The sequence below is a fragment of the Camelus dromedarius genome, chromosome 23 (assembly GCF_036321535.1).
Source record: "Camelus dromedarius isolate mCamDro1 chromosome 23, mCamDro1.pat, whole genome shotgun sequence".
Lineage (NCBI taxonomy): Eukaryota > Metazoa > Chordata > Mammalia > Artiodactyla > Camelidae > Camelus > Camelus dromedarius.
Window position 1 is genome coordinate 7,644,932 of NC_087458.1, and position 25,146 is coordinate 7,670,077.

The 25,146-nt window shown below is 41.7% G+C and overlaps 2 protein-coding genes across 5 annotated transcripts; one reads left to right on the top strand and one right to left on the bottom strand.

Annotated features, from left to right (window-relative positions):
* Nucleotides 1-270: 270 nt before the first annotated feature.
* CCT3 (chaperonin containing TCP1 subunit 3) lies at nucleotides 271-12,573 on the bottom strand. Its single transcript, XM_010999459.3, has 14 exons — nucleotides 12,416-12,573; nucleotides 10,469-10,530; nucleotides 9,737-9,787; nucleotides 9,585-9,647; nucleotides 8,746-8,842; nucleotides 6,487-6,604; nucleotides 5,662-5,848; nucleotides 4,800-4,949; nucleotides 3,726-3,858; nucleotides 3,464-3,545; nucleotides 2,222-2,402; nucleotides 1,345-1,590; nucleotides 943-1,074; nucleotides 271-595 (listed from the first exon to the last, which is right to left on the bottom strand). Exons 1-14 carry the CDS (start codon nucleotides 12,444-12,446, stop codon nucleotides 491-493), a joined length of 1,638 nt encoding a protein of 545 aa, XP_010997761.2. The 5' UTR covers nucleotides 12,447-12,573; the 3' UTR covers nucleotides 271-490.
* Nucleotides 12,574-12,739: 166 nt separating this feature from the next.
* On the top strand, nucleotides 12,740-21,210 carry TSACC (TSSK6 activating cochaperone). Of its 4 annotated transcripts, XM_031436094.2 has the most exons (5): nucleotides 12,740-12,867; nucleotides 13,717-13,776; nucleotides 17,261-17,383; nucleotides 18,477-18,518; nucleotides 21,075-21,210. In XM_031436094.2, the coding sequence occupies exons 1-5, from the start codon at nucleotides 12,843-12,845 to the stop codon at nucleotides 21,089-21,091; spliced, it is 267 nt and encodes an 88-aa protein (XP_031291954.1). In that variant the 5' UTR covers nucleotides 12,740-12,842; the 3' UTR covers nucleotides 21,092-21,210. The 4 variants fall into 4 exon arrangements, with proteins under 4 accessions (XP_031291954.1, XP_031291951.1, XP_031291953.1 ...); XM_031436091.2 differs by lacking the exon at nucleotides 21,075-21,210 and having other exon boundaries at nucleotides 18,477-18,707; XM_031436093.2 differs by lacking the exons at nucleotides 13,717-13,776; nucleotides 21,075-21,210 and having other exon boundaries at nucleotides 18,477-18,707.
* Nucleotides 21,211-25,146: the final 3,936 nt, after the last annotated feature.

Below are 25,146 nucleotides of genomic sequence, written 5' to 3' on the forward strand. Positions count from 1 at the left end.
CCCATGGTTTGGACAGGCTCCTCCTGTTCTTTGGGTGGTGAATGCAAAGTGGTGCTTCCTTAAGCCTTACAGTATCATTCTTTGAACTCTTATTAGAGTCTTCCCAACCACTATCTACTGAGAAGTCTGAAGAATACCCCCTGAAGAACGCAAAGATATTTAATGACCTCATTCCCATCATTCTTCCTTCCCAGGAAGGATTTTTGCTTCCTCCCTCCTTGCCAGGAGGCAGAGAGATGACCCAAGGTTAAAAAACACATAACAACTGTCTCAAATGACTTAGATTTAATCATCGGAAGCAAACTAAATGGAACGCTTACAATAGAGAAGAATTACATGTCAGTGCCTTTTGCAAACTGAGCTGGGACAGAAAGGGACTGGGGCTGCCCCTCAATCTGATCCCTTCCAAACAAAGACATCCACAGTGTCCCTGGCAGTCTGGCTCAGGGGAGGGGGAGACTCTGTGCGTTGAGGTCGCCTTGCCCACTGCTCACTCCTGGCCAGCATCAGGAGCCCCGCCTTGTCGGCTCTGGTCATCACCCTTCTTTTTGTGGCCTGAGACGATGTCATCAATCCGCAGCAGAAGAACCGCAGTCTAGGAGAAAAACCACAGCCCCAAAGCGGTCAGGAAAGAAAGGAAGGACACTTGTTTTCTTTTAGACGTATCACCTAGCTCCTCCTACATAATTACCATTTTATCTGAAATCTACCCTTTGAGAGTCTTGAAAGTAAAATGTAGTTCTCCCCAAGCAAGGGATGCAGCTTGTGCTGGTACCTTGCTTTTTAAATGAGCTAAAGAGAAGTAGGGGGATGGAATTCCTTGAGAGATATTTTGGGGAATAACCCTGCCTTCTATACCCCCCTCCTTAAGACTGGGCCAAACACGCTATTTTCTGGTTATCTGGAAATAAACAGCAAAGCATATGTCTTATAGAGCCTCACCTCCACTGCTGTCTTATATGTTTGCAGTTTTACAGCCAACGGTTCCCAGATGCCCAGTTCTTTCATGTCCACCAAAGTACCTGTCTCACCATTTACACCCCAGGTCTCACAATTCTCCTGGGTGTGCTTGGCCTGTAGTTGAAACAAGCATAAATAGTTAAAGGGGAAAATACTAGGAATAAGTAAGTTGACAGAGACCATTAGGTAAAAATCAAATATACTGGACTGATAAGGTAGGGAATAGGGGAAATGGCAAAGACAGCAAACAAGTCAAAAATTAAGAATGAAGAATTTTAAGGGAACAAGGTGCAAGGAGAACCTGGAAAGAGACACAAACCATCCTCTTAGGCCAAACACAGCTTTCTCTACCCCATCAAGAGAACAGCTTGGAAAGGAACTCACCCGAAGGGAGGTAAGTAGACGGATGGTGCTGGCCCCACAGTTCTGGATAAGGGTACGAGGGATGACCTCTAGGGCCTGGGCAACAGCCCGATATGGCCATTGTTCCACACCAGTCATGGCCTTAGATTTTTCTGTCAAGGCATGAGCCACAGCCATCTCAGAAGCCCCACCCCCTGGCACCAGCTGAGGGTCCAGGAGAACGTTGCGGCACACTTGCATGGCATCCTGGAGGTTGCGTTCTACTTCCTTGGGAAAGCAAACAGTATAAAACCAGTTTGATGACTCAGAAACAAATCAGAGGCACCAAAGGACTTCCTGACTGCAAAGTTTGCTAAACCGCAAAGAGGGCCACTAAGAAAGGTCCTTTGAACCTTTTGGGCAGGGCAGACGCTATTTACCCTGGAAAACCACAATAACTATAACTGCAAGAAGGCCAGGGAATGAGGTGTCACTCTGTATCCATCCAGGCCTTTGTCACTGTGTTTCACGGCAATACCCTTCTATGTCCTAACTGTGTACTTTAGGAGGCTGCATGGTGTAGTGGAAACTCTACTTTCTAGCTATGTGCCTTTGATATGTTAACTTAACTTCACTGAGGGGAAAAAACATAATACTCATAATTTCAACTTGAAAAATAAGGAAGCGGTGGTTGCTAGGAAATTGGGAAATGATGAGTCCTTGTTCAATGGGTACAGTGTCAGTTTTTGGAGATAAAGTTCTGAAGATTTGTTACATGAGAATGTGAACACCCTTAACACTGCTGAATTATACACTTAAAAATGGTTAAGTTGGTAAATTTTATGTTTTTAAATTTTTAAACCACAATTAAAAATGGAAAGACTTAGATCATTCAGTCACATTTCCAAGGCTGACTCACTGAGAGAATCTCTTTGCTGGCCCCTCGGAGGAGAATGGTGCAGGCCTTAGGATCTTTGCACTCAGTGATGAATGTGAAGTACTCGTCTCCAATTTTCTTGATTTCCAATAGGCCTGCTCCTGTTCCAACATCTTCTTCTCTCAGTTCCTCTGATCGGCTGACTATCCGGGCCCCACAGGCTCTATTGATTAGACGGGGAGGAGCAGGACAGGAAGCAGACCAGATGATTTCAGATACTTTTACTCATCTTCCTAGCCCCTACAGTCTGTGTCAGGGGATAAGGGCAAGGGCAAAGTGGGTCGCTAGTAACATTTCTACCTAACTCGAGAGGTCTTGGCTGCCTGGTGAAATAGATTTCCAAATACATAGGTGAAATTTCCTTAAATATGGCTTTATAAATGAAATAGTGCTTGTCTAAGACAACTACTATTAACCAGATACAGTTTAATTCAAAGTGTATTTAGGGAACCCTAAGATTTGGGTAAATGAGTTCTTATGCATATCTAACATGTATATACCCCATAGTGGTCATTTCTAGACAAAATTCATCCTATACTCCCAGTTAGGTCTCAAGATAAATAAAAAGACTGTACTAAAGACAAGGAAAAGGTCAAGCAAGAAAGAGTGTAAGTATGTATCTGACCCAATTTTGATAAATGTATGATTAATTCGTTACTTGTCACTCTTTCCCCCCACATATGGGCATGTAGAGTCAACTAAGTGTATGCATTTACGCCCACTGCCATTTCAGAGCAAGCGTAAGATTCAATTTGGATCTATGACATATTATGTGATGTTAGGGTAGATCTACTATTTAAAAAAATATTAAAAAATGGATGGTATATGAACATAGATACACCTGCAGAAATAGTAAATGCAATCTAAAGTTGCATTAACAGCAGCTGAGGATCCAATCAAGTTAACTGTTGGTTCTGCTATACTGAGCTAGTTAAAACAGACTACTCCATAATGGACCCCTATATCAAGGTAGTGACCACAGATGTCTAACCATAAGCTGTCACTACTTGTTAGGAGCAGTTTAGAAGAGACTCATGCAGTAAATAATTGTTACTCTACACAGAGAACTTCTGAAGAGGGCAGACAGCTAAACCCAGGTTAACTCCACCTGTAACTGATTTGACTGTACCCTATATTAAACTTTTCCAGGTAACAATGACTACATTATGAAGCTCCAGAACAGAAACACATAGGAAGAATCTTATTTTTACCTGGCTTACTCACCTAGCAATGCGATTATTGTCTGTCTTCCGGACTCTGCGGATGGCTGTGATATTGGCCCGCATGAGGTAGTGCTGAGCTAAATCTGAAAGAGTAGAAGTGTCAAGCTGGAAGCCAGAAACCCTGGGTTCTGAACTGGTTTTATCCTCAATGTGCCCTAACCATCACATGTTCATTATGATCAGTCTATGACAATGTGGGAGGACAAAAAACACCCACCCTCTTCTACTTCAATAGTAGTCTGGAAAAATGATTAGAATCCTACCTGAGATGCCCTTTTCTGTGATAACCACGTCCGGCTTCAGCAGGATAATGTCCTCACAGAGCTGCTGAATGTACTCTTCTTCCATCTGGAGGATTCGAGTAAAGTCTTCTTCTCGCGTGATTTCGATGTCAGTCTGTGCAGTGAAGAAAAGTCACACTGAATTAAAAATTTTGGACTGACGAAGCTCTTCAGGGTCATCCCAACTACTACGTTCCCTCCCCTCAGCCTTCTCATGTATCCTAGAAAGCATGAATTAGAATAATCAATGGCCCCATACCTCAATAAGCCAGTTTAGCTCTAGCAATCATTAGTTTAACTCCATTTAATTATAGAGCAACTGGAAAGCAAAGTCATAATGCAATTAGTGGAGAGTCTGGCTAAGGTCTCTAGCCACTCAGTTCAATGCTACCTCTGATCTACCAGTGTGCTTGGTAATTCAGGGTATTAATTCTTCCCAACAATAAATTGATTTTTTGTTTTGTCTTTTTTTTTGTGGGGGCAGGGATTAAGTTTTATTTACTTATGTTTATTATTTATTATTTTCCAATGGAGGTACTAGGGATTGAACCCAGGACCTTGTGCATGCCAAGCACACTCTCTACCGCTAAGGTACACCCTCCTCCTTAATAAACTGATTCTTATTCCCAACCTTTGTTTGATAAGCTTCAATTATTTTGTTTTATCCAAAGGTGACAGCCTTCTGAGCTTCCTGCCCTCTGGAAATTCTTCTTTGGCACCTCAAAGCTCAATTAACTCCTACTCTATGTCCTACTGATGCATTAGGAAAAGTGGCATGATAGTGTGTGTGGAATTGAAGCCACACTAAGCTGGGTTCAAATCCTGATCTGGCCAACAGCAGCTGTGTTCCTCAAGCAATAAACCTAACTTCCCTGAGCTGTAGATCCCTCTTTTGTAAAATGGAAGTCAGTATCATCTACTCCCAAGGGTTGTTGTAAGAATCAGAGATTACATGTAATGATCACAGAGTAGGCATGTAATAAACATCTTTTATTTCCCTTATCCACAGTAACAGATTCTCACATCAACCTTAAGGAATAGAGCCAAGAAACTTACCTGGCTTTCTCCTTTTTTGTATTCCAGAGAAGAATCCAGCAGCACGATGCGAGGGTTCTTGATATAGCGCCGCATTCGTGGATGGGTCACATCCTTATTAATCATGACCCCGCGTAAGACACACGAGTCTTCAATGATGCCCCCAGGTATCTGAGCAAAAGATCCACTTTAATCCACAACCCAAGAGACAGTTTCTCAATTCCCTTCCCAGACATTCATCTTTCCCAAATGACCACCACTTAGTTTCTAAAGTATCTTTTTTCCATGAACCTCAAAAACTACATTTGCAATCGTATTTCTTTTCCCCTAGGGAGCACATCAGTCTTAGACCACAAGACACAATTTAAAAGCCAGCTGAGACTCAGAGAAATTCAGTAATTGACAAAGATTTAAAAGAGCGCAGACTTCTACTTTCTGAATTTCCCTTCTACTTCCTAAAATTCCCAAGTATAGGCATAGGTCGCCATCTAGTGGCCACAAGCTATTAATGCTACTTTTAAATTTTAAATTAGTAGAGATGGAGAAAGCTTTCCTGGAGCTTCTTAGCACTATGCTGTAGAGCCCTTGTTTATTTTCTGACCAAGTGGCTGATACACATGCAAATACACAAATGTGGACACAACAATAAGCCCTTTTCTTACCCCTATAAACCTTATGTAGGGAGTGAAGCTAACAATTATTTTAGATACTTCCTTGGTACCCTCTTTTTCAAATTTTTGCATTCCAGGTTAGCAAATATTCTTCCTGGTTCTAACAATAAAGGTATCTTGCTCTGATTTAAACTAATTTCCTCCAGAAGTGCAGTGTGATGACTCATGCTAGGAAATAATGTGTCTCCAAATCACACACTTGAAGAGTTTACCTTTTCCACCCTCGCATATTTCTTGATGTCAATCTCTTTCCGACCATTCTCTTCAAACTGTACAGTTTTGACAGCATCCAGGGCAATGTTGCAAGCCAAAGAAGACCACCGACTGAGTACTTTGGTAGTAATGGAGCTGTTGATGATGTTCAGCATCATATCTCGATTACTGGTGTCGACAGGGGTACTGGAGAAAAGAGAAAATGAATAATATGCTCAGAGGGATCTTGGATATTTAAGGAAATCCTTCATCTATATCCTGATGACCAGAACAGTGGGCCAATAGGCAGAACTAGGGGAATCTAGTTCCCAGTCCTTTTGATTTTAATGGAAAACTGCTGGCTACCATCCTTCACAGCACGTTAGGGTACTGACTGAATTAGCTGTGATCATACATGATGGTAGGGTATTTTAATATAAGTCCTGAATAAATAATTATCTAACTCCTTAATTTATTTCTCTAAAAATAGAACCAGAATCTAAAACTTCGGAGGGCAGCTCTATTTTACTTACTACACATTTCCCACGGCAGTGTCTAACGTGGAAACTAGCAGACTGTAACCAAAATATATTTTGAAGAACTGAACCGAGCTCCTTTTATTTGCCTGCTTTATATCCTTTGCCGTTTTCCAAACATTTTTATTTATCTCTCTTGTCCTTCCCTTCATTGTGTGCTCCTCTTTGTTTCTCCTTCTCACAAAACAACACCAGGCTGTAAACTACTGTGTGTAATGTGCCTGGCCTTCTTTTGCCACCCAATAACAGAGCAGTGTTCCAGGCCTCCCATATTTGACACTACCCACTTTTGGTCCCCACCCCCAATACCTTATTTTCTTAAGGGTGCTGATCATGTCGTCCAATGCCTTGCGGTAAGCACTGATCACCACTGTTGGGTGCATCTGCTGCTCTAGAAAGTGCTCAGCCACAGACAGCATCTCCCCCGCTGGAAAAGGATACATATACCATAACATTATGACAAGTACCTAGCTGGATATCAAGGTAATTTCATTATGCTTCTAAAAATACCTGTTTTTTTCTAAAGTAGTTTTTTCTCCCAAAAAATATGCCAATACTATTCCAAATTTTATCCTTTGTACAAGCCAATTCAGAAAGAAAACAGCCTCATCAGATATATTTTAAATGATCAAAGATTGATCCTAGAGTTTATTCTTGTGATCTAACTAAAAAGTTATCAGTTTTCTAAACAAAAAATAAACATTTTCCCAAAGACTCTGAAACAGAAAAATACACAAAAGAAATCTGACTTGCTTATTATTATTTCAACACCTAGGGTGTAGTAAAACTGCTGGTACTAAAATCAAAAAACACACAAAACCTTATACCTGGAAGAAAACCCATAAAAATTTACCCTCTGGAAGAGGGATTACTGGTAAAATCTTCTTTTCTTTTAAAAGCTGTCCTACTTTCTAACACACACACACACACACACACACACACACACACACACACACAGTAATACACAGATACACACAAAAGCTAGTCTCTAAAAGAAAGATAATCAAATATTTAAAAAGATGCTCTAGTAAGTTAACTTAGAAAAGGCTATGCCTTGTTAAAGAACAGTAACATAGAAGGAAGATATCTTTAGGAATGGTCAAGTTTTGCTTTTTTAAAAGCTACCTCTAAGACACTTAACTCATGGATACTTAACCTACCTAATACCTCCCAGGAGATTCAACTCAGATTACCAGCTAGAAAATTCTGCCTGATAATCTAAAGCTCATCTTCTATCCAAAAAAGTGAGAAAGCATATGAAGTTTTACCTCCCTCTTTCATCCTAAGTTTCTCTTCAAAGTACAGAACTAGCCATATGTAATTAATTCTGAAGCCACAAAAGAACTGGATCTGAAGATGTGATTAGCTGGTAGCAACTCAAGCCAATGTCCATGCAACTCACCATTTTCAAAATGGACTACTACAAATAAATTCTAAAAATAATTTTAAAATATTACCTTTGAAAAAGTTCATATTATGAATAATTTTGTTGTAAAGACTCTTTTTAGGCATGTGGGCCAACACTATAAATTGGCATCCTCTAATTTAAGTTTTGTCTCAATTCTTAAAAACATGTTGCTACAGATTTCTTGAAAAATGAATGCTATTATAAAAACTCCATAATCAACTTAAACTTTATACAACAAAGGCAGTATGCTGAATTTTCAAAAGTGATCTTTTATGATCCTACAGGAAGTAGAAAGATTAGCTATTAAAACTTACATAGCCAAGACTCGTTTTAAAGATTCAATATTTGTCTATTTGGCTACTCACTAAAATTTATAACCTCAAAATCAGTGTCTGCTGCACTTTCATGGTCATTCACAGACATGTGCAGAGATAAAAAATTTAAGCTACCCAGTACATACATTCCCAGGTCAGACTGAAAAAGGTAATGCTCTGCCTTGTTTCAGCTCTCATCCTGTAGACAACTGTCCTTTATGTGGTACATTTAGTGGCACGTTTTCCACATTTTTGTGCATTTTGTTGGTGATATACTGTTTAAAAAGGCCTAAATGTAGCCCTAAAGTACTATCTAGTTTTCCTAAGTGCAAGAAGGCTGTGATGTGCCTTATAAAGAAAATAACTTATTAAATAACCTTTATTCCAACATTAGCTATAGTGCTATTGGCCATGAGTTCAATGTTAATGAATCAACAATATATATTAAATAAGGTGTCAAACAAAACATAAAATAAGGTATGTATTTATGAGTTGATAAGTATGTGACCAGAGGTTCTAAGGAACCTAACCCTGTACTTTCCCAAGGAATGATGTTTTGGTATTTGGTAATTCACTGTTTGTGGTGACTTACATAACCTATTGTGAATAACTAGAACAGACTGTTTTTATTCAACCAGATTTGCAATGCTTATCCTATACTACGATGAACTATTTTTTACTCAGTTGGAGAGAATACATAGAAAATTAGCAACAAGTTATTTAAATATTTATAATTAATGAACTGTTGAAAATTTTCTTCTTAAAATATGACACAGACATTAATTCTGGCAAAAATCTTAACCTTTCAATCCAATTTTCCCTATCAACCTCCCGCTGTCCTCTTACCAAGAATAATTACTGATGTGGTCCCATCTCCAACCTCTTCATCCTGCGTCCGGCTAATTTCAATCATGGACTTGGCTGCTGGATGCTGCACTTGAATCTGAAAAGAAAAATGTGATTGCCGTTGAATCAACACTACTCAAAGACCTCTTAACCCATTCTGCTTGGTCCTAACTCTTGAGCTTCCTGCTTCCACCAACTCACTTTTCTTTTACTGTTTTACCACAGATGGAAAGATTAAAAGTGGCCTTGCAAATTATCTAAGTAAACCACCTTTCCAAGTCTCCTTCTTTTTGGGGAAAAATGCTTTATGACGACTTAACTATTAAAGTTTCTTGAAAACAGAACAGTATCTTTCAACTTATTTACTAGGAGCACCACTGTTGTGGTTGAACTGTGTCCTCTGAAAGGACATGTTGAGTCCCACACCCTGAAAACTGTGAATGTGACTGTATTTGGAAACAGGGTCTTTGCAGATGTAATCAAGTTAAGATGAAGTCATGGGGTAATTAGGGTAGGCCCTAAATCCTTATGAGACACACAGGAGAATGCCGTATGACAACTGAGAAGGAGAGTTTATAAGCCAAGGAATGCCGAGGATCGTGGTCAACCATCAGAAGCTAGAAAAGGAAGAATTCTTCCCCAGAGCCTTTAGAAGGAGCATGGCACTGCTGACACCTTGATTTTTGGACCGCCAGGCTTTGGCCCATGAGAGTAAGTTTTTGTTGTTTCAAGTCACCCAGTTTGTGGTAATTTGCTACAGCAGCCCAAAGAAACTAATTACTTACATTATCTCTTTAAGGGTTCTTTATGAAATGTTAGAAGGCAAAATGAAGTCATACCTCTCGAAGAATGGCATTGCCATCATTGGTCATCACAATACCTCCCATTGGGTCCAAAAGCATCTACGACAAAAGCAAAAGTTATACCTAAATGTCCCCAAAAACAGAAAGGGAAAATCTGTAATCAAAGTTTCAGTAAGAGATAAGCCTACCTTCATCATGGACTTGGGTCCCAAACATGTTCGGATGATATCTGCAATAGTCTATTGGAAAGAAAATATAAGACATGTAAGCACAAATCAGATGGTGAGTGTATTAAGAGAAGTGGCATGACTAACCCACAAAGCCAGTGTTTTAACAGACACTTCTAAAATATAGTTGGCAACCACTTTAAATGTAGCATGCCATGTGGCTAGATTCTGTTGTTTTACCCCTTTGGGAATGTCTTTTGGATGAGGAAAGAAATACCTTTTCACAAGAAAAAAAAAGGGGGACATGCCTCCCAAAGCTTAAGTTTCCCAGCAGTCCTGGGAAAGTCCACACCTTAGTATTTATCATCATGACAGTGGCCTCCACACTATGCTAAATTAGATCTAGGGCTAGTTCATTCTTTCATTTGAAAGATATTTACTGAATACCTATCTAGGACCTACAGCGAATACTAGAATACAAAAGGGAATTAATATAGTTTTTCCCTTCAAGTAACTCAGTCTAGTATGACAGACACAAATACAATTACTATAGAACAATATACGGCAACAGAATATGCACAAGTTAACGTGAGAAGACCACTAGGCCTAGCTCAGAGACGGAAGGCTTCCTCCTCCATACCACCAAGAGGGAAATGTCCTGAAGAAAGGGAAGTCAAATTTTCCTCTGCCAAATTGCAAATTCAGAAATACCACGGAGGCAAACTACTAAAAACAACTTAAAAGATATGCTACCTTGGCGGCATTGATGTTTCCAGACTGAACTTTTCTTCCAGATTCACGCTTTGTGTTCTGGCCTAAAATAGATAAAAACAAAAGGCAACACCCCAGGATTGCCCATTGTATATAAGCTACTTATTTCTCAATCTTGGCAAAATAAAAACACACCCAGGTTTCACAGATGCATACATCGACCAAAGCTTATCAAATTGTACTCTTTAAATACGTGCAGCTTATTTTCAGTCTAGCTGACTACCTCAAAAAAAACTGTTAAAACAGTAAATGTATGTACTTATGGCTACTTCTTTATTTACTTCAACCCTTGGAATACTAAGAAACAATCTATAAAACTTCAACTTTGGTATCCTGATCATCACTTTCCCTCTAACCAGTCACATATTTACAGTGAGGATTCATAACCTGACATCCATCAGATTCTCAAAGCGCTGGTGATCCTAAAAAAGCATCAATTACTGCTTCATATAAAAAGGGAGAGTTTGGGGGTTCGTATTCTCATACTTGGAAATGGGGAATCGTACTGACAGTCCCAGCATAGTTACTGATAGAGCTCCCCGAATCCCCCAGTGTTCTGTGGAATGAGAACACACACTCAAAAGCGTCTTGGTTTGCAAGATAGTCACTCCATGCTTGGATATATAATCAGAATGCCTCAGTAACTCATTTACCATCAGTAAAAGCCGACTACTTATTTTAATAGGAAGCCTAATCGGTTATAGCCACTAATGCCAGGGATGTGGACCTGAACCTCAAAAGGGCTCACAATGCACCACTCAGCCCAGGGCCTACTCCCTGGGAGACAAACCAATGGTTATAATTGAACCAATATAATGTTTATTTCACTCCCTTCTCCAAATTATACTTTCCCTACAATTTGCTGTAAATGTTTCAATCCAGTCCCATCAAATCTGAAAGCTCACAACTCTTAGGATTTTGAGTCCTACTTCAGGCAGTGGTAACTTCCTGAATGGACCTTTCTGATAGATTAATCAGAAAGAATAGTTTTTTTTCTGGGTTAAGTGAATTTTTTCTGAAAAATTATTTTTCACGTACAGAGAAAATAGGTGAAATCTCTGAACAGCATTCTGTGTACAGAATGGTAAGGGAGGGACAAAGCCCTCTCAGGTGCTCTTGAAGATGAGGTACAGAAGTTACACAGAATGGAAACATACCAGAAGACAACAGAAATGGGACTCATTACTAAGAAATCTGAGCTGTTCCCGAAAGGTAAAGACAACCAGTTAAGAAATCTGGGAAAACTCCGTTGGTAAGTGGGAAAGATTACGACGGAGGAGACACCGAGGGAGTAATTACATCTCAGACAAACCGATGAGGGACATAAGGTTACTTCAGGAACAGGGATTGCTGAAAGGAAATTCAAGTGGGCCGTTACTGAAAAGAAAAGTGACCAAGGATACCACTCGCTGTTTGTCCAGACCCTCTTTTGAAGTTTCACCCACTTAACTCATTTAAGCCTCATAATCCCTCAGAAATAGGAAATACACTTAACTCCAATAATAAATACGGAAACGTTCCAATCAAGCAATTTGGACGAGGCCACACCGCTAATAAGGAATGGATTAAGGTTATAAAGCTAGGCCAAACAAAAAACCACTATTCATTCAGCTACATGCTTAAAATCGCTCCAGGAAGGGTGCAAGGGCGGGGGTTGCGGGTGAAGAACGGAAAGCTGAGTGGTAAGCACCTTCCCGAGGCCAGTGCCGGAAAAGACAAGAGGCTCGGCGACAGGAAGGTGAGTTTGCGTCTGTGAAGACAGGAGAATGGGTTACGGGAAGAGAAGAAAGCGGGAGCAGCAGCCTCCGAAATGAACGACTGGAAGGCTCAGTGGCTGGCCCAGGGCAGGAATGGGCTGGGGCAGGGCGGTAAAGTGCGGAAAGGTAGGGGCGAAAAGGGGGTCCCTTCCCCGGCTTTCCCACAACTCACTAAGCACGAGCACCGGACGATGGCCCATCATGGCGGCGCGATGCAGAGCCGGGTACCCAGAGCTGGGGGAACCGGCAGAACCTTCTGGAGAGAGAGAACCAGAGAGAAGCCCAGAAAACGCTACCTCCTTAGGGCTTACACCTAAACTCGCTACCCTCCGGGTCGCCACCAATCACCGCACCCATCTCACTGACCGACACGAAAACAGGCCAATTAACATCCTTAGCCCCGCCCTCTACGCAAGAACGGCAGGGCAGGCTAGATAGAGAGAGCACGATCGTGGAAAGACGAGGGCACAGGCGCTTGCGCAATAGGGTGGCCGCTCCCGGCCGCGTGCGGCGCGAACCTCAGCGCAAGCGCCAAAGTTCCGGCAGTTGGCCGGCACGCCACTGCGCATGTGTATCAACTACGAGGGTGGGTGCTGGGTATGAGGCTTTCGATTAACACCGCAGGTGAGATCACTAAACTACTGTGTCTCGGCTCCTCTTGGGCCGCGAAGGTCAAGAAAAGCTTGTATCCACAGCTTTCGTTCCAGCCTTAGCAACGGGAAGGAATAGAGGGGCGGGACTTCAACCGGCGGTTGAGGGAAGACCTGACCGGTTTGACGCGGGGTGAAATGGGAGTTGTAGTCCGATCGGGCCGGGCTGGGCGGTAACTGTCTTTTTGGGCACGCTGGGAGTTGTGGTTTATTGCTTCTGACTCGCTGCTGTGCTTGGACCTTTCGTTTCTTAAGCAGATGCTTTCTGCTGAGGCTGTGAGCGGTACCGGAGGTTGATGGCTTACTTTTTCCCTAGTTACCCTTGCTAAAACATTTTCTCAAGTATTTCCTGTAGTGCTCTCAGATTTTCTTTTTCCACGCCCATTCCCTCCCCTGCCCTCCTCATCCGCTGTGCTTGCTGATCCATTAGAGATGTTGGGGAGTCAGAGTTTTTAAATTACCATACAGGGCAGGAAAAGGGCTAACGCAGCAGAAATTTAAAACGAGGAGAGAAAACAGAGAATTTGCCGGTTTGTAGGAGATTTTTAAGGTTTGGACATGGTTAAAGTACTATTTTGCCAGAAAAAAGGATGCAATACTAATAGAAACAACTTTTTCCAAAATAGTGATGGGACCATGAGAATACGAACAATTCAAGAACAGTTACTTACATTTGACCTTAAATGGAATATCCCCTTTGACACTTTTTCGTCCCCAAATTGGAAAAGCCTGAGATCTGCTGGAGAGAACTTATGAAATTGTTAGTAGGGAAATAATAGCGTGGGTTGTTGATCACGTGATGCTATCTATGATTCTTTCCCAGGCACCACACCTGTTGGTGTTCAGATGGCGCAGCATTCTAATCATCCTACTAACAGAAGAGGTGTGTGTCAGAGGCCCTGCTTCCTCTCCCTTAAAAATCAGGTTTCCTTAACTGCTCTGCTTTGGGGAAAATGAAGCTAGTTGTATGTATGTTTATTCCTGTTACTTAGTTAATTGGAAAGTATTTGTATTTGTTCTGTATTTCCCACTAAATGGGAACATTCCTGTATTCCCAGTGCTTACAACTGAATCTATTAAATAATAGATGCTCAGTAGTTATATATGGGTGAATATATTATTCTTCCTTTGTATGTCCTCTTAAGACTTGGAAGACATACTGTTGACTGGAGTGAACAGATACTCACTTTGAGTGGTATAGTCCCACTGGTGGCCAGGAAAGTGCCTGACACCATCTGACTCCAGAGCCTATTCAGATAACTGTGGGAGGAGTAGATTATTTTATCTGAGAGGCCTGCTCTGTCATAACTTGAACATAAATGGACTAGCTCTTTTCACAGAATATATTGTGCAGTGGTAAAGAGCATGACTTTGGAGTTGATAAGCCTGGATTTAATTCCAGCACTGCCACATACTAATTGTGGAATCTAGCAAATTTTCTAACTTAAATTTTCTCAAAAAAAAATGGAGATAAAGCTACCTACTCTTTAGGGTCATCATGAGAAATGTAGAAGATGTGTGTAAAGCATTTTTATTATTATTATTTTCTATTTTCTATTATTATTTATTATTTATTATTTTCTCTGTTCTGCTTCCTTTTGCTGCTTCCAACCTCATCCTCTGTTATATATTGTCTAGTCATAATATGGTTCCTTTAGTATGGATTGTGTGTAAAATATTCTTCAAACCTTACAACCCAGTGGAAAATGCATCTTCATACACCTGGGAAGGGCTCATATTATTTAGAAGTGCATTTGCGTGGAAGTTAACGAGTTTTGCAAATGGTGAGAAGAATCTTGAGGCCTGAGTTTCAGCTTCTGGCTCCTTACCACGCTGCATGAGCCATTAAATGATTGTTGATGACTCTGGGGCAGGAGCATGGAGAAGATGGAAGACCTCCAGTAGGCTTAGAAAAAAACTATAAACCCAATGCAAAAAAAACCCAAATTTCCCTCACCAAGAATAACTGTCAGGGAATAAAACAGATTTGAATTTTCACAGGTTAGGTGCCTTTCCAGACAGAAAGCACCTTAGCCTGGCACCCATGTATGAGGCTTCTTCCTCTTGGCACTGAGTAAAGAACAGGAATAAGACTTCTTCCTTCATACAACCTACTTGTCACATCTTTGCCCCCAGGCTTGTTTTTTATGAAGAGACCCTGTCTTCATCCTTCAGATCCCAGTTGGGACCGGGTCACTTCCCCTGACCACATTCCCCAGCCCCACAGATTAGGTTAGCTGCTCTTCTAGCACTTACGGGGTGTAGGAACGTGCTTGCTTGATCACTTACTGACTACACTGCAGTACTTTCAGTTCTGTGAGAATAACAACCATGTCTGTTTAGCTCACTGTGGTAGCCTCAGTGGCTGACACAGTGCAGGCACTTAGCTATCTCGTATATGTATGAATGAATCAATTCAATTTTTCTCTCCTTTTTTTTTTTTTAACTGGAGGTACTAGGGATTGAATCCAGGGCCTTGTGCATGTTAAACATGGACTCTACCACTGAGCTATACCCCCACCCAACTTTTCTATCCTTTCTGATCTCATTTTGACGCGAATTATGGGCTCCCCACTGTCCCAAGCCCTTGAATTCTTTCATGGTCCCAGCTACTCGGCCTTTCCATCCATTGCTTCTCTGTCTACTTTTCTACTCCCTTTTCATCTTCTAAACTCCCAAGGAAGGGTTCCCCAAAGGTCCAGTTTTCTCTCATAGTTTTTGACGTCAGAGGGCTCATTTATTTTTGCAGCTCCTTCATCACCTCTTCGTGGCTGGCCTGGCAGTTTGACCTTTCACCTGAACGCAGGGCCATCTCTCTGGCTGTTTTTCAAGGCGTTTCTGTTTGGACTACCTAGTCTCTCCTCAGATCCAATATGTCCCAGATGTGATTTATGTTAATTACCCCAACTCAGATTCCTCTGGGTAACAAGGAAATTCAGAGGCTTGTGCAGTTGGGAGGGTTGCTGAGGAAGTCACAGAATAGGAAGAAGAGATGCAAAAACCAGGGCCGCAGGGACTGGAACCGGGGATTCAGTGTCAGTAGGTATCTGTCTATCTATTCATCTCTCTCCTACACTCTCTCATCTCTAATCTCTTGCTTGTATCTGCTTCTCATGGACTGCTGGTCAAATTCGGTCACTTTCATTGGCTCCAACTTTATGTCTTCCTAGCACAGCAAATCAGAAGAAAGCAGGCTTTGATGCAGAATACATGTGTTGGTTCCAGGGAATGATTGGCCCAACTTGCCTCAGTGCTTATCCCTTGAATCAATCATAGTTGCCAGGGGGGACAGGATACCATGATTGGCCTGCATTGGGTCACATGCCTATTTCTGTTGGGGAGAAGGGTCTGATGCAGCCCCACCAGTAAGGCCTGGAATCTAGGGAAAGAGTAGTTTCCCAGAGGAAGAGTTCCTGGGCAGTAAACAAAAATAACATGTCTCCTATCAGACTCACCATCTTTTCCTTACAAATCAAATTTTCTTCTAACTTGACTATTTTTTCCCAAAGGTAATCTGTTTTCCCTGTTAAGAAGTTCCACATCCAGCTCATTTTAATCCCTATAGATTAATTAAAATAAATTTTTTTATCATAGTTCCTAATCATAAAAGACTCAAGTGCTTTCCACTGTATTCAAGAGAAAGGCTAAAGTCTCAGATTGGCTTCTGGAAAAGGTCTTCCATGGCCCATCCTGCCTTCCCGCTCTTCCTACCCTAATTCTGGCCAGTTTCCTGGGGCTCCTTGTCATTCCAGCCATATTCTTGCTTCCTTGCTTTGCTCATGCTATCCTTTTTTCTCCCACCTGAAATATCTTTTCTATTTATCAAAAGCTTCCTGTTTTCAAGCTCCAGTAAACATCCTCTGCCTGCCTGGAGTCTTCTCTGACTACTGTACTCATACTGATCTTTCCCCTCTTTTCGAAAACCTTCATTTTTATATGTTAATCCCATCTTAGTATAGCTAAAAGATAAAAGGGCTTATTTGCACTCCAGAGTGTCAGACTCATTGTGTCCTGTTATATCACCATTTCATCAGTGTCTGATTTGTCTCCCTAACTAGATATTCAGCACTGAAGAAACCATGTTTAGATGTCTTGTGCAGCTCTGGCATCTAGCACAGTAGTGGGCATGTAGCGCATGTCAATAAGAATTTGTAAAATGAAAGCAAGGTAGGCTTTGGCTTATCCCATCCCTGCTTGATTTCCCTTAGTCTGACTGTGGTCCCTTTTTTGTCTTATATACCTTTCTTTGAAGATATTCAGGGCAGGGCGTTGGCACCTGCATTCATAGACCAGATGCAGGGATCTAATCAGAAAGGTTGTCCTTGTCAGAATGAGCTCTGACTTAGTTGCCTCTGATTTTGTTCCAGCCAAAGGGGAAGGTAATGCTGTGCCTCTTTGTCGAGCCAAACCCTCTCCCAGCTTTATTAATCTTCAAGCAAGTTCCCCACCAGCCACTTTCCTGAATGTCCAGGCAACAAAGCTGCCCTCAGGTAAGGATGCAGGGTGGATTTCCCAGATGGTCTCAGCAAGGGGAGAGGATGCATGGAGGAGGTGGCTGGAGCTTTGTCTTGATCTGGTGCCAACTCTGGGTCAAGCCACCTCTAGATTTTCCACTGGTGGCTTGCTGATTATTCAGTTCTACTGATTTTATTTTCTTCTTGATTCTACCAATTTGTATTGTCTCCTTGCTTATCAGCACCTTTATTAGGTGAGGCAGAATGAAATGGAAACTTTATTGCTTGCTGATAATGTTAGTTAAAAAGTGGCCAGGCAAGGAAATAGTAACTATTAGGTCAGTTTCTTTGAATTTTAGTTATTCATCCTCCTATGGGGATATCAGTGGATATTTAGCATACCACTGGGGAGTCAAACAGGGGACTAGACTGTCATGACTCCTGTTTTTGAAGACCTCAGAGTTTAACAAAGAAGTCAAGACCAAAAAAATACACAAACAATGGGTAAATAACTACCAAGGTTAACTAAGAGCTGTCTGTGTATCATGTAGTTGAAAACAGTAGAACAAATATTGGGCTGATGCAGCAAGACTGGTTAGATAACAGGAAGAACTTCAGGTCCCTGCTAAGAACTTAATATATCAGATAAGAGCGAAAGAAGGCCAACCATCCCCTGAGCTCTTGAAAGGGAAGTTAGGCCTCACTCCCAGATCATTTCATTCACTCATTGAGTATTTGTTGAACACTTAACACACCAGGCACTCTTCTAGGTGCTGTGGATACAGCAATGAACAAACCAGACAAAAATCCCTATCTTCTGGAGCTTACGTTCCAGAAAGGGGAATTAGCCAACAATTAAATAAGTAATTACAAAATGTGCCAAATAATCATAAATACTAAGGGGAATATAAAGCAAAGGAGGGGGTAATAAGTTCCAGTGATTGGTTTCAAATTAAAATAGGGTGTCCAGATAGGCTTCATGGAGAAGGTGACAGCTGAGCAAAGGTGCATCTGGGTTAAATTGTGCCCAGAAAGATTAGAGGAGTCATCTTATTAGCTCCCTTCCCACCTCTGTCCAATTATAAAATCTTCTTTTGTCCCCTTTGCACCTCCACTGCTCTTCCTTCAGGAATTGACCACAAGCCCAAGGAATGCCTAGGACTCCTAGAACGTATGTATGCCAATCTCCAGCTTCAGACCCAGCTTGCCCAACAACAGATGGCTATTTTGGAAAATTTACAAGCATCCATGACACAACTGACTCCTGGGAGGGAAAGCAAGAACTCTTCTCTCCCAGCCTTATCTCGCAATCTGTTGTTAAATCACCTGCCCCAATTCAGTAAATGAATTGTGGAACAAAGTTACTGTGTATGTTTTCCCCTCTCTCTTTCCAGTAAACCCTTGGCAGAATCTGGGCATATACATTCTATAAGTTCACAAGCTCATAATAAGTGCTCACTGAGTGCAAAGCACTGTACAAGGCACTTGGGGAAGCATATTACAGAAGAGACAGTTTGGGGGTTTTTATTATCTTACAGGGCTGATAAGACAGATAATTAATTGTAATTTTTGGTAGTACTCTAAGGGGGAATGGAGGTTGAGCAAAGATGGTTAGTAGAATACAACTGGACCAACCACAGAATAATCTTGCTGGAGGAAGTGGCCTTATGATGCCACCTAATGAAGGAGCTGGATTGGGTGGCGTGGACAGATGAAGTAAGGTAGTTCCATGTCAGTTGGGAAGCTTGCACAAAGACCTAGAGGTAGGGGAATAAGCCATCAGAAATTAGAAGAAGAGATTTTCCCCCCCTAGAATATGGGACGTGAAGCAGAATGTAGAGCAGCTGAGAACAGATAGAGCTGCTTTCCTGGGGAAATGTTCTGCTAAAACCATCAGAAGCTCTGATTTTATTTGAAGCACTGGAGAGCCACTGGAAGCTTTCAAAGAGCAGTGAGTCACACATAAGATAGTAGAAACACCATGGGCAAAACATTTTGGGGTGGAGGGAGAATGGAAGGTAAAAGACCTATATAAATTAATAATAGTAATCTGTTATGAAACTACCAGAGTTTGGACAAAGGGTTTGGAAATGAAATCAGGCAATGGGTAAATCTGAGCCTAGAACATCTTATCCTATCAGGCAGAAAGAAGCTGTCAAAGGATTGTGTCGAAGAAACTCAGGAGTCAATCTGAATAAGGCATATTTTAATTATAAAGATACATTTTGGTGAAAGTAAGTGCATGGTTAAAAATATACCATGCTCACAGTAAGCAGAGGAAGGTTGGAGTGGTTATATTAATCTCAGGTAGAGTCGACTTTAAGGCAAATGTACTGCCAGAGATAAAGAGGGACATTCCATAATGATATATAGGTTAGGATAAACCATTCTATTCAAGCAGTGGAGTGCTACTTAGCCTTAAAAAGGAACAAACTACTGATTCAACAACACAAGTGAATCTCAAAAGTGTTACGCTGACTGAAAGACATCTCACAGAAGAGAACGCACGTTGTACCATTCCGTTTATTTGAAGCTCTGGAACACGCAATATTAATACATGGTGGAAAAAACCTAAAAACAAAGGTTGCTGTTGGGTGGACTGGGAAAGAGGATTGACTGGGAACTGACTGATGATTCTGTATTTTGATATAGGCGTTTGGGTTACGCAAGTCGGTGCATTTGTCAAAACTCATCAAATGGTACACTTAAGATTTGTGCATTTCATTGAAGTAAATTTTACCTTAAAAAGAAACTGTAAACAAATATTGAACTCTAATTAATGATATCCATAAAGAAAGGTTTAGAGGTGAAGTATATTGATGTCTGCAGCATGCTCTGAAATGCAGCAAAAAGTGGATTAATGGATAGATGGAAGGATGGACAGATAGTTATGTGACAAAGCAAATAAAATGTTATTGTAGAATTTAGGTAGTGGTTATCTGAGTTTTTGCTGGAAAAATTTCAACTTTTTTGTATGTTTGAATATTTTCATAATAAAATGTTGAAATTAAGGGTCCTTATGTTTAGAGATATATACAAAAACATACGCATATGATGTCTGCGGTTTGCCTCAAAATAACCTTGGTAGACGGGCCTGGGTTGGGGTGTGGATGTAATAAAATTGGTTATAGATGGCCAATTGTTTTATCTGGGTGATATGTACTTGTGACTCTAGGATAAATACAGCAATTGAATTGCTTTATAAATGAGACTTTTTTTTCCAGCAATTAACACATTGTAAATTGACTATACTTCAATTAAAAAAATTTTTTAAATAATTCCTAATCAAAAAAAAAAAAGAGGGAGAGAGATGTTTTACAGCATCACTGCATTCTCTGTGATGAAATAATCCTGAATTTGTTGTTCCTTCTTCCTTTATTTCTTCATTGATTCATTCATTCATTTACCGAGTGCCTCTCGTATGTCAGGCACTGATCTTGGAGCTAGGAATAGAGCAGTGGACAGAACGAAGTCTGCCTCATGGAGTTTTCATTTTAGTATAGGGAGATTGACAATAAGAAAACAAGTAAATACATAGTATATCAGGTGGTGATAAGGACTATTAAAATATAGAGTATACGTAGTTCTCCAAATGGGGCCAAGGACTCCTGAGTGTTCCTAAAACACTTTTAGGGGATCCGTGAGGTCAAGACAATTTTTGTGTAACACTAAGACATTATTTGCCTTCACTCTCATTTTCTAATGAGTATACGGTGGATTCTTCCAGAGGCTGCATGGATGTGATATTACAACGGATTGGATGCAGAAGCAGATATGAGAATCCAGTTATTTTTCTATTAAGCCAGACGTTAAAGAGATTTGTAAAAATGTAAATAGTGCTCTCATTAACTTTGCTTTGAATAATACAGTTATTGTCATTAAAATATTTTTAATGTGAAGTTGCTATTGAATATGTGAGTATTTTAAAATACTGTGATTTCTAATAAGGTAAATATTGAGAGATATAATCCACATAAGCAAAAGCTGTTTGGGTCCTCAGTTTTTTTAAGAGTGTAAAAGGGTCCTGAAACCAAAATGTGTGAAAACCAGTGGTGTAGTACAGTGGGGGGATGGGGAAGATTGTGGGAGGAAGGGGAAGCCTTACTGATAAGGTAGCATTTGAGCAGAGACCTGAAGGTAGGGAAGGAATGAACTATATGGGAGTAGAACATTCCAGGCCAAGGGGACAGAGAGTGCCAAGGCTATGAGATGTGCCTGGAATTCTGGAAGAACAGAGAGATCAAGATGGTTGCAGTGTCATGACTGCAAGGAAGAGTGGAAGGAGGTGAGATCAGGGAGGTGATGAGGAGGAGGCTATTTTAATCAGGCAAGAGGTGAGGGTGGCTTGGACCAGGTGGTAGCTGTGGAGGTGGTACAAAATATCTGTAGTCTGAATGTATTTTGAAGGCATAGCTCTCAGGACTTGGTGATGGATGAATATGATGTGTGAGAAAAAGAGAAGTCAAGGATGACTCCAGATTCTTGCCCTGAGCACCTGGAATGATCGAGTTTTCATTTATGAGATGGAGAAGCCTGGGGGAGGAAACAGTAGGAGTGGATAAAGAAGCTAGGTTTTCACTGTGTTAGGCTTGTGATGCCTGTTAGATGTTTAAGTTGAAATGTCCACCAGGCAGTTAAATACATGACTTAAATTCAGTGGGACCTTTCCAAGTCGTTGGTTGTGGGTTGGGGCTGCCTGAGCAGGTCCCTTGACGGTCCTGTGTTGAGGTGCTTCAAAGCCTTATTAAGAATGTTTGGATCCCCATGAAGCCCTACTATACCCAAGTTTACCAGAAGATTTAAGTAGGAATGGGCTGGTGATAAAAAAAAAAAAAAAGTAAAGTCTTGAAAGCTTCCAGTCCTGGGCCTGCTCACAGTCACCATTAACCAGCTTTACATGGACGGAACGTCGGTCTGTCTGTGTTGGTTGGGAACGTGGGACATCGTGTTGACTGTAGACATGCTGCTGCCCTTGGGCATGATTAAACACACACATACAAAATTCAGTGGGAGGCTTGGGGAGGAGATAAAAATTTGGTAGACATCAGTATACTGATGATATTGAAAGCCACAAAACTGGAGGAGATGACCTGGAGAATGAAGAGACAGAACCTAGAGCTCGGGGCACCACAAGGTTAAGAGTCTGTGAGAGGAAGAACTACTCTCAGACTCTGCTCTCCCCAGTTTTGATTGGAAAGGCTAGGGTGTTAGATAAAGTCATGTTCAAGAATAAAAGAGCCAAATCACCCTTATTTCACTGTTAGGAATATAATTTGATTACTGAAAGCAAAAAGTCACTTTAATTATTTCCTCAAATTTTCCACCAGTGTTTTCTTTCCCATACTTCCTTGTCTCTGATTTTCCATTCTTTCTCCTTCCGGGGCCCTGATCAACCACCGAAGCCATTCACCACTACTGTCCATGTATACTCGACCTGAGGCCACCTCTGCCATACAAAGTGAACCACTAGGTGTGATGCTCAAGGCTCTGTCCCAGAGAGGATTTCCTTTCACCATGTCCTTTAGGGCCACCCCTGGGTAAGGCTGTGATACAGCTGCAGCCCATTTACAGCTGACCTCAGTGTATCATGCTGACCTATCCATGGGCCAGATTAAGTTGTTTTTAACTTTGATTTACAGATAAGTTAGAACGTACACCCAAGTAAGTAGAATAATATATCAACTCCCATCTATCCCTAACTCAAGCTTAACCATGGCCATTTCTGTCCCATTCATTTCCTCCCTTAAGATATTTCAAACAAGTTCCAGACATTATATACTTTCACTATAAATATTTTAATATGTATCTCTAAAGGATAAGGAATGCTTTTGAAAACTAATGGCAACATCATTATTACACTTGAAAATAGCAATAATACCTTCCTATCAAATATCCAGGGAGTGTTCAAAATCAGGCCTGAGTTTTGGTTCCACTGTCATTGGCCTTGGAAAGTTTCCCATGAGGCCATAGATAGAAGTTGAGGGAAAAGCACTGGAGCAAGGGACATAGATGACATAGGAATCTGGGCCACTGGTTGACATGTAATTAGCATGTGTCTTTTGGATCTACTCAGGCCTGCTCCCAAATATGCCATTTCCCCACTGTACAGTGGATTTCTGCTGTGCCCTCACAATCTTATGACTCAGTGGCTCTGATAATACCCAGTAAAGATGAATAGCTCTGGATGAACAGTCACTCAATACCCCACAGTCAGTGCTGGGTCTGTGCTCAAGCCTGTGTGTCCGTAGCTCATTTTTCAAATGATGAGTCATCCTCTTGCACAGCAGGCAGAGTTTTGCTCCAGAACCCCAAGTCTGTATGTTTGTTGAATGAAGGAAGGCTCTGCCTTCTACCAAATCTCCTCTATTCAAGAATTGTTATGTCGCTGGGGTTGCTGGTCTGATGGCCTTTCCTGAATGTGCTTGTCCTGGGCCTCAGATCCTGCTGGCCATCCCCTCCAGCTGATGACAGGAGAACACATCAAGACTGTGTCTGCCCCCTCCATCCATTCCTGTCCCCAGAGACACGTGTGGCCCGAAGTATGTTGGAGACAGCAATGCATTTGCCCTCTCTGCTCAGCCAGTCAGAACAATAATAATTATATCTGTTGAGTGCTTATGAAAATGCCAGCACTCTACATCAACTATTTGTAATCCTGTAACAGTCCTACAAAGGGAATATAATTAGTCCTATAGATAAGGAAACTGAGACTCAAAGAGGGCTCAACAATTTGCCTGAGGTCATACAGCAAAGATGTGTTGAATGAATGAATGAATGAATGAATGAACGAACGAGTGTCTTACTGATTCTGGTGCTTTGCCTTTTCTCTTCTGTTCTCCATAAACACTGAGGATAGTTTGATGGAGCAAAAAGAGCCAATTGGCTTTGGGGATTCCTGAGCAGGGAGGAGGAGGAGGTGACCCCAGTAAAGAACAACTCCAAGCAACCCCAAGTTACTCAGTAACCCAAGCCCTGGTCGGCATGGACAGCCTGGCCAGGCTGGGCTAGGGCAAGCAGCAGACGCCAGTTCCCCTTGGCCACCCTCAAGTTCCTGGCTGGTCACAGCTGGAAACTGGAGATGGAAGGTCAAAGATTAGGCACACCCCAGGCCAGGCAGGATGGGAGCTGGTGACAGAGTTGGAGCACTTCAGAGGAGGTCTGGGGTGGAAGGAGGGGTGAAAGATGAAGCTTTCCCTCCATTCTGTCGGTTTCCAGAGAAGGCAAGAAGGACAGCCAAAGGCCCTGACAGCGATAAGGAAACGATGGACTAAGATTCTCCACAATGCGTGGTGGGCCAAGGGAGTCCTCACAGGTGGAGGCCTACCAGGAGAGCCCTCAGACAGGGTGACTGGGCCAGGGGGACCCTAAGAAGGGGAGGACTGTCGGGGTCTTATGCTCTGCTGGACCAAGGGTGATACCAGCTAGTACTCATTCACTGTTAAAATACCAAGCTCCTCCTATAAAGGTTGATAAATGGCAGTTGCCCAAAAGTCTCCAAGTGTATCCTCGATAGGCTGGCCCAGCTATCCTGGCCCTTCCAAGGGGCTCCCTCTAGACCTCCCACAATCCAGCGAATAAAGGGTTAACATCTGCCAGGGCTGGGGGCCTCTAAGACCAGACTCTGTTGCAAGTGTTGTCTGGAATCTCAGGTTATAGCCCCAGGACCTGGCCCAGGATTGATACTAAGTGAATCTTTGTTAAATGAATGAATGAGCAACAGAGGAGGGGGAAAATCAGAGATTCAGAGGAATTCAGAGAGACCAAGAGACACAACAGGTGAGATAGAGATGGAGGAGACT

What these genes read in the sequence shown, in the direction of transcription:
- CCT3 (XM_010999459.3), bottom strand. Translation starts at nt 12,446, where the DNA reads ATGATGGGCCATCGTCCGGTGCTCGTGCTTA. An exon ending in CACATCAGTAATTATTCTTG is followed by an intron (nt 6,605 to 8,745) that starts GTAAGAGGACAG and finishes ATCCTTTTCCAG; the next exon opens with CGGGGGAGATGCTGTCTGTG. An exon ending in GACAATAATCGCATTGCTAG is followed by an intron (nt 2,403 to 3,463) that starts GTGAGTAAGCCA and finishes TCTAATCAATAG; the next exon opens with AGCCTGTGGGGCCCGGATAG.
- TSACC (XM_031436091.2), top strand. Translation starts at nt 12,843, where the DNA reads ATGAGGCTTTCGATTAACACCGCAG. An exon ending in TCATCCTACTAACAGAAGAG is followed by an intron (nt 13,777 to 17,260) that starts GTGTGTGTCAGA and finishes ATTTTGTTCCAG; the next exon opens with CCAAAGGGGAAGGTAATGCT. An exon ending in GGCAACAAAGCTGCCCTCAG is followed by an intron (nt 17,384 to 18,476) that starts GTAAGGATGCAG and finishes CTCTTCCTTCAG; the next exon opens with GAATTGACCACAAGCCCAAG.